Raw genomic sequence first — 7,567 nt, 5'->3', positions numbered from 1 at the left:
CTGCTGACTTCGTTGCAGTCGTAAGTGCTCAGTACTTCTGCAGATCAGAGCCCTGGACATCAGAAAGTGCAGAACATGCAATTAGTGACGACTGGTGAGAAGTTCAATGTAAGTGATTTGCCCAGCATCTCCCAGAAACTCTTTGGCAGGAATTGAATTTTGTTCTTTAGGCAATTCCCTTCTGCCTTAACCCAGGTGCTCTCCTTTCTCTTCCTCCTGTCCCCTTTCAGTCAACATAGCCCTTCCATCCCCTGCAATGAATAAGACAAGGTGTCTGTAGATAGGAGACTCCTTCTCTGGACAGTCTTGTACCCACAGCAGGTCCATAAGTGAGGCAGCAGTCCAGTTCTAAAAACTAGTGTATGGTGATATCCTCAAAGACTACCATAGTGCATATCTACACAGAGGCAAATCATGATTGCTGTGGTATACCTCATTTTGGTATCTCCTAATTTTAAAATGCTTGGCTTTGCAATCTAACTGGTCTTTTAATACAATTTTTGGGGGGTGGAATTGGAACATAGGTTGCTCTCAAAACTGTGAAAAACTGCATAGAGGATGTGTCTCACCAGATGTTCCTTGCAGTAGCACGTATTTTCTGTACAGATGTGTTGAGATGTTGAACTTCACTTGGACACCAAATTCAGTTTCCCCAGTGGTGTTTTTGCATGACAGTTCTGAATTACATTGTGTATCTGTGACATAGTAATGCAGGACTGTGAGTGTAATGTTTTGTTGTGCTATGCAGCAATGAGCCTAGCTCTTTTCTCTAGGAATCTAATTCCCAAAATGATGGCTTTACGCACTGGAGAGGAAGGTTTGTGAATAGTCATGCATAAGCCTTAGAGAGAGAGAGAAAATGTATATGTGTGTGTGTGCGCATGTGTGTGTGTATAAACACAAAGGTGATGGAAATACCAGATCCTGGAAAATGGGAAAATGCCTGACACACAGAAGCCTGCCATCGCATAGAAGCCTGCCCTCTGTTCAAGTAGTGGGGCCCAGTCTTTTTGCCACTCGCTCCCCAAGTGCTAGGTTGACCATATGGAAATCCAGGACATTTGTTTTTTTTGCTCCCAGCATACTTCTAGAACGTGCACCCTGGAGCAAAAACTGGAGCATATTGCTCCAGAGTTTTGTTTTGGGGGGGTTTTGTGCACAGCACATGGAGCCCGTTCGGAGCAGCCCAGCCCAGCAGGGGACCCAGGGGGTCAGCCTGTCAGCCCAAGGCTGCTCAGACAGGGCTCCATGTTCAGTGGTGGGGCTGGCTGAGGCATGATTATGCTTCAGCACCAGGGCTGCCTGCTAGCTCTGTGCTGAAGCGCCAAGATGTATGCTGCTGCACGTGAAAAAGCTCTGCAGCAGGGTAGTACTTGTAGTATTTTAAAAGACTACCCTGCTGCGGAGTTCACTAGTTTTGTGTGCCCTAATAAGGGTGCACGTGTAGACACCCAGACGTTTACTGTGCAGTTAATTAAGTCCACTGCACCGTAAATGTCTCGTGTAGACATGCCCAGTGAAGATCTGAGCAGAGAATCCCTACTGGAAACCTCCGAGAAGTTCTGCAGAAAACTCGGGAAAGCCAAGCTGCTGTTCTCAGGGCTGATGTTCAGTCTTTGTTGGTGATGTTTTGTAGTTTCAAAAGAAAGAAGCAGGTGAAAAAAATTGATGTACAAGAAAGAAGGGAAAGTCCCCACCCCTCCCCCCAAAACGCACAGCTTTTGGACTTAAGATTAAGAAACAAAAATAGGTAACACCTATTTTTTCCCCCCTCTGCAAGTCTTCTAGGAGGACTGCTAAACTCTAGAACATGTGTAACATTAGCTATGCTTCTCCGCTCACCTTTGATTAATCCTATTTTCCAGCCTTCCATTTTGTGGCCTATTTACCCCTGTAACCTCTTTGGGTCCAAGAGCGCGATCTTTGACTTTCGCCTTAAAGTACATAGCAAGCTTTTGACATTACATACCTCTACCATTGTAGTAGTCAGAGGAGACCACAAGATGAACCACATTTCTTTCAGTATTGCGAAGAATAAAACCTCGGTCTTGAACCTGGAAATATTTCTCTGTTTATTCTTCCTGTACCACCCACTTTTTTTCCACAAGGAGAAGCTACTTGTGTTGAATGCTGTGGGATCCTAATTGTTACTCTGTCACAAAGCAAAACAAAAATTAGCGCTGATTAAACAAAATAAATAATTTGCTAAAACCAGTTGATACTTTCATTTTCTAGAAAGAGGAAGTTTAATGAAAAACCCTTTCATCTCTGCTTGAGTAAAACAAAATGAGCTGCTGGGAACTTTTCTAATTTAATCTGTATAAGTCTTTTCCTAGCTATTTTGAAGCAGGTTTGAAGCAAGCTGTTTGGTTACTCGTTGCTGAATTGGTTGTACAGCCATGGTTTTTTACCTTTTTTGACTTGAGGTACCCCTGGGTAGGCTTGAGGTGCCTCTTGAAAAATGCTAGCTCTCCATTTTCACTCTTTTTTTTTAGCCTGGAAAAAGAATAGAGTAGTTTCTTTCTGTTTCAGAGAACTCAGGAAGACCATAACCATGAATTTGTTTGAAATCTCTCAGCTTATTTTGTGAACCACGTTTGTAAACCTAACAGTGCTGACATTTTGTGGCACCCTGCATCACATCACCCTTGAAAGGATCTCAAAGCACCCAGCTGCGAGTCACTGTTCTACAGCAAGAAACCCAGGCTTTTAATGTACTCGGTATTTGTGTACTCGTTACAATAATGCTTTTTATCCACATGCAGTAGTATCATAGTCTGCGCTACATCATCAACCCAGTGTTTTTACCCATAATAGACTTTAGTTGAGCTGGCTTCCAGTTAAGGTTTTGTGAGGAAATTGAAGTGGGCATAACATGAGAATATAAAAGCTGCCATTCTGGATCAGTCCACCTCACTCTGTATCCTCCCTCTAACAGTAGCAAGTAGCAGATGCTTTAGATGAAGAGTATGAGACAGGGCATGTGTAATATTCCAACCCGTCAGACACTCTCAGTTACGTCCCTAACCATTGTGTTTAATAGCCCCCAGTGGGCCTCTCCATAAATTTGGCTGGGTTCCTTTTGAACCCAGTTATACTGTTGTCCTCCATAATATCCTGTGGTAGGGAGTTGCACAGGTTATTTATGCTCTGTGAAAAAGAAAAAAACCTCCTTTGGTTTGTTATAAACCTTAGAGAGAGAGGTCTGCTTTCTTAAAGAAAGTGTCCAAGAAAGTTTGGACAGATGTTCTCCAGGGAGATGGGCGATGCAGCGAACTTGTTCACTGGCATGGCGTTGCATCAGATCAAACGTTGTAAAGTTTAAACTAGTTGAAGTTGAACAGGCTGCAGCCTGATCATTTCATTGGACGCTGCCTCCTTGTCTTTGTGTTACAGTTATTTATCATGTCTTGTATTTCATCTGTAGACCTTGCCTGTTCACTTTTCCACATCATTTGTGAGTATGTTGAACAACACGGGTCCCAGCATCGATCTCCATGGGACCCTACTGTTGATCTTTCTCTCCTAAAAAATGTCCTACACTGTATTTCCTCTCTGAACCACATTTTGATTGTCTCCAGTTTTTGCTTGCCCTCCCTTAATCCCAAGGCAGCTTCGCTTCCTCAAGAGCCTTTGGTGAGGAGCCTTGTGGAAAGCTTTTTTGAAAATCCAAGTACAGGCAGTCCTTGACTTGCAACATTTTGAGTTACAACTTTTCGCACTTACAACCTTTATAAATTGACACCCTGTTTCAACTTTACAACATTTGATCTGATGCAACACTATGCCAGCGATCAAGTTCGCTGCATCGCCCATCTCCCTGGAGAATGTCTGTCCAAACTTCCTTGGACACTTTCTTTAAGAAAGCAGACCAGACTCCAGACAAACCTGCAGCCGGGACTCCTGAGAAGACTCCAGCCAAGAGCCCTTCAAAAAGTCCAATCAAGAGCCCTTCAAAAAGTCTAGCAAAGTCACCTCAAAGAAGTCCTTCCAAATCAATATGATTGTTATTTACAATATAAATACATTAATGTGGCTATATTACTCATCTATAATTGATCAAGTTTTTGGTGAAAATAGGGTATTGGGCCTTGGTTCAGGAACCAATCCCCCATTTATAACATTGTTTCTTATGAAAAAATTGGTTCTGAGTTACAACATTTTGACTTAAGACGGGGTTTTCAGGAACCAATTGTGTCGTAAGTCCAAGGGCTGCGTGTATACTGTACTGATTAGATCTCCTTTATCCAGAGGACAAGCCACCACGTGTAGCCTGCCAGGTTCTGGGTTAGGCAGATTGTAACCACTAATTTGGAAGGAACTGGTAGATTCATGCCTTACCCACACTGTGTCGCAACTCTTAAGTCTCCTGCAACCTCAATTCATTATCTATACAATAGAAATAATTATAGTTCCTTTCTTCTGCCCTCCATCATTCAGGTTGTAAGCTCTTCAGCGAAGTGACTTGTCATTTTGTTTTATTATAGGGCCTTTAATTACTGTCTCTACTTACTGGGATTTCTTATGCATATTACCATAGTGCCTTGGGACCCTAATCAGGACCCCATAGTGCCAGGTGCAGTACAAACCAGGAACAAATAGCTGCTCTGTGTCTCAGCTTCAGTTCTCTGTTTAAGACCAGACTAACAGATGCATGCAGACAGACAAGGGAGTATGATAAGACCATCCTGATACAGATATGCTGTGGGTTCAGAAGACCAGCAAGAAGGTTCAGCAGACCAGCAAGAAGGTCACCCTGTGAGTCCCCACAGCACTTGTACACAAACACACCCAGGAATGTTAGCCTGAGATCACTTTAAATGTGGAGTATTCAAACTCTGTGTGAACACACTTATTCTGAATGAAAGTGTTCTCAATTTTGATTTAGCAGGAACTCAAAGTGAAGGCCACTTTTATTCAGAATAAGTGTGTCCTATTTCACAGTATTTCACAGTCAGGGCAGCTAGAATCTGGAACCAACTTCCAAGGGAAGTGGTGCTGGCTCCTACCCTGGGGGTCTTTAAGAGAAGGCTTAACAATTACCTGACTGGGGTCATATGAGCCCAGGATTCTCTCCTGCCCAGGGCAGGGAGTCGGACTTGGTGATCTACTTAGGTCCCTTCCGACCCTACACCTATGAATCTATGAGTCCTCATATGGGTGTAAAATCTCCCCTTTGAAAAATTCGGATTTACTCGTGTCCCTGGGTAGAAAAGCCCCAGCCCTGTCTCATTCCTTGTGTGCTTCCTTTGCCCTTGCTCTTGCAATGCAGAGCCTCGTTGATGATCAGCAGGGATCCTAGTTTTCTCTGATAAAATAATCCCCAATTTTCGGATTTAAAAAAGTAACCTAAAATCCATGTTTTTCTGTGATTAAAATGAAATACCACTATATATATCTATATCTAAGATAGATATATTTGTGACATTTCATCATTAAAAAAGTAACCCAAAATGCACGTTTTTCTGTGATTAAAATGAAATGCCACTAATAGATATAATTAATAGCGTTTCATTTTAATCAAGGAAAAATGTGGATTTTAGGTTACTTTTTTAAATCCAAAAATTGGGGATTTTTTTATGAGAGAAAACTGGATCCCTGGTGATCAGATTGGCTTAGTTCCCCACAGATTTATCCTCTTCTCCTTTATTCCATCATCTCTAATGCCAGAAAAGAACTGTTTATTCCAGGACAAGCAGGAACAGGCAGTGTCAGCGGTAACCACTTTTGTTCACAGGTGTCCTTTGCTGCTGTTTGAGTTTTTTAGACGCGTATCTTTCATTGCAAATATCTGACTTAAGAACATCAGGTCATCAGCAAGGATCAAACCCACAGCCTCTCATTAAGAGCAGCCCCTACTTCTTCACCTAGAGGGGAAGCCTATTAGCAGAGAGCAGTAACAAGCTGGTGTCCTTCTTTGATTGTCCAACAACAAGACCTCTTTGGCCAGCATTTAGCATGTTTTATATATAGCCTGGGGATGCATAAGTGACCTCAGTTTTCCTGCTGTTCTGTTTTTCCTCTCAGGTTATAGAGGATCTTTTCAAGACTGCCACAAGCACAGTGCTTTCCAGATGTCCTCACGAAGTCGAGTTTTTTTATAAATACGTAGCTCCTGCCCAAAAGGTAACAGACATGACAGAAAAAGCGGCAGTCCTCTTGTCAGTAAGCCAGCATCGGCAGTGGACAAGCTTCTTACTGTGCTGCCTTGTGCTAGCCATTACGAGGAGTTTCTCATTGTGGTTTGCTTGTTTTAATGAAGGGCAGATTGGAACAAATGCTGAAGAACAAATTTCTAACGTAAGTACCATTTTTTTAACCGAGGATATATCACATGCTGCTGCTGGTGCTTTAGCACCCTTTTACTTTTTTGCCTTTTTCCCCTTTTCCAACCAATCAGTGGCTTCAAATACACTAGCTGAGATTCCCCGTCTGTTTAACCAGAGCCATTTGCCCATGAACAGTTATAGCATCCCTGACCACTGCTTCCTCTGCATCTGCTTCTCTTCCCCTTTGTTTTTTGTCTTTCTAAACTGGAAACACTCTGGTAAGTCTTATCCTACTGTTGCTTGTCTGAAGTGCCTAACACGCTTTGGGCCAGGTTTAATGCCACCTGTTAGATACCTAAGCTGATCCCGTTCCACCCTGCCAAAGCACTTCATAGGGCTTCACCCAGCACAAGTGAGATTCCAGCTGACTTCCTGTGGAGGTGCATAAACTCAGTGCATAGAACAACATATTCTACACTGATCCATTTATTCCAGTACATTTCAGTGCATTATTGAATCCTTGTTGATGTAGATGGATGTAAAAGACTTGGATACATAGTTCTTTAGGAAGCCGGGCCTGAAATTGGTCTGAGTCAGTGATACAGAGAGGTTTAATTAGTGGTACCAGGATATTTTATCTCTCTGTGATTACAGCCTGGTATGTAGAAAATGCATCATTAAGCAACTTTTCATTTGGTTTTGGTTTCCAGCTATGTTTTTGTGGGTTGCAAAGACTTCTCTAGATCAGATTCTCCACTGCACTGACTGTTTGCTTGGCTCTTAATTTACTTATTTAATCTGGTGTAACTAGTCCCAGAGCTGGTGTTTTCGAGCAGGAAAATGTTAATGGAAACAAGTTGTTTGATTCTTACAGTGTAAGTGCAGCTTTTCACCTCTTCTCAGCCTGGGCTGTCCTTTTAGACCAGGGGTGGGAAAAATACAGCCCGGCCTGCAGCAGGTCTTTGTCTGGCCTGTGGCAGGTCCCTCGGTGCCACCTGGCCCAGGCACAGTCCAGCTGTGACCTGTCCTGCCGCCCCCTGGGCACACAGCAGGGGTGGGGGTGCTTCACAGATGCACTGCCTTTCTAGGCAGCCCAGGTGGCAGCGGGTCCTTGCAGCTGCCACCGCTGCTGGCTCCAGCCCCTCGATACCGGTAGGGAACCATGCTGCGCAGCCCCAACCCCATGTGTCCCACACCTGCTCTGGGCTCGCCCACCCAGGCTCAGCAGCAGCAGTGTGGGACAAGCTGTTGCTCAACATGGGAGAAAAGCGGCCCCTTCCCCTCATCGCTGCCAGCCA

At 43.6% G+C, this 7,567-nt stretch overlaps 1 protein-coding gene across 2 annotated transcripts in view; it reads left to right on the top strand.

Annotated features, from left to right (window-relative positions):
- The window catches only part of NARS2 (asparaginyl-tRNA synthetase 2, mitochondrial), a 73,619-nt gene that overhangs the window by 46,646 nt on the left and 19,406 nt on the right, over positions 1-7,567 (top strand). For both annotated transcript variants that reach the window (XM_025202554.1, XM_006022330.3), the window contains 2 exons: positions 6,028-6,126; positions 6,263-6,300. In XM_025202554.1, coding sequence (XP_025058339.1) covers positions 6,028-6,126; positions 6,263-6,300 — 137 coding nt within the window. The remainder of the gene's footprint in view (positions 1-6,027; positions 6,127-6,262; positions 6,301-7,567) is intronic.

Source organism: Alligator sinensis, unplaced genomic scaffold (genome assembly GCF_000455745.1).
Source record: "Alligator sinensis unplaced genomic scaffold, ASM45574v1 scaffold1089_1, whole genome shotgun sequence".
In the NCBI taxonomy this organism is placed as follows: Eukaryota; Metazoa; Chordata; order Crocodylia; family Alligatoridae; genus Alligator; species Alligator sinensis.
Note: the sequence above shows the minus strand (reverse complement) of the source record. Positions and strands in the feature narration are given on the sequence as shown.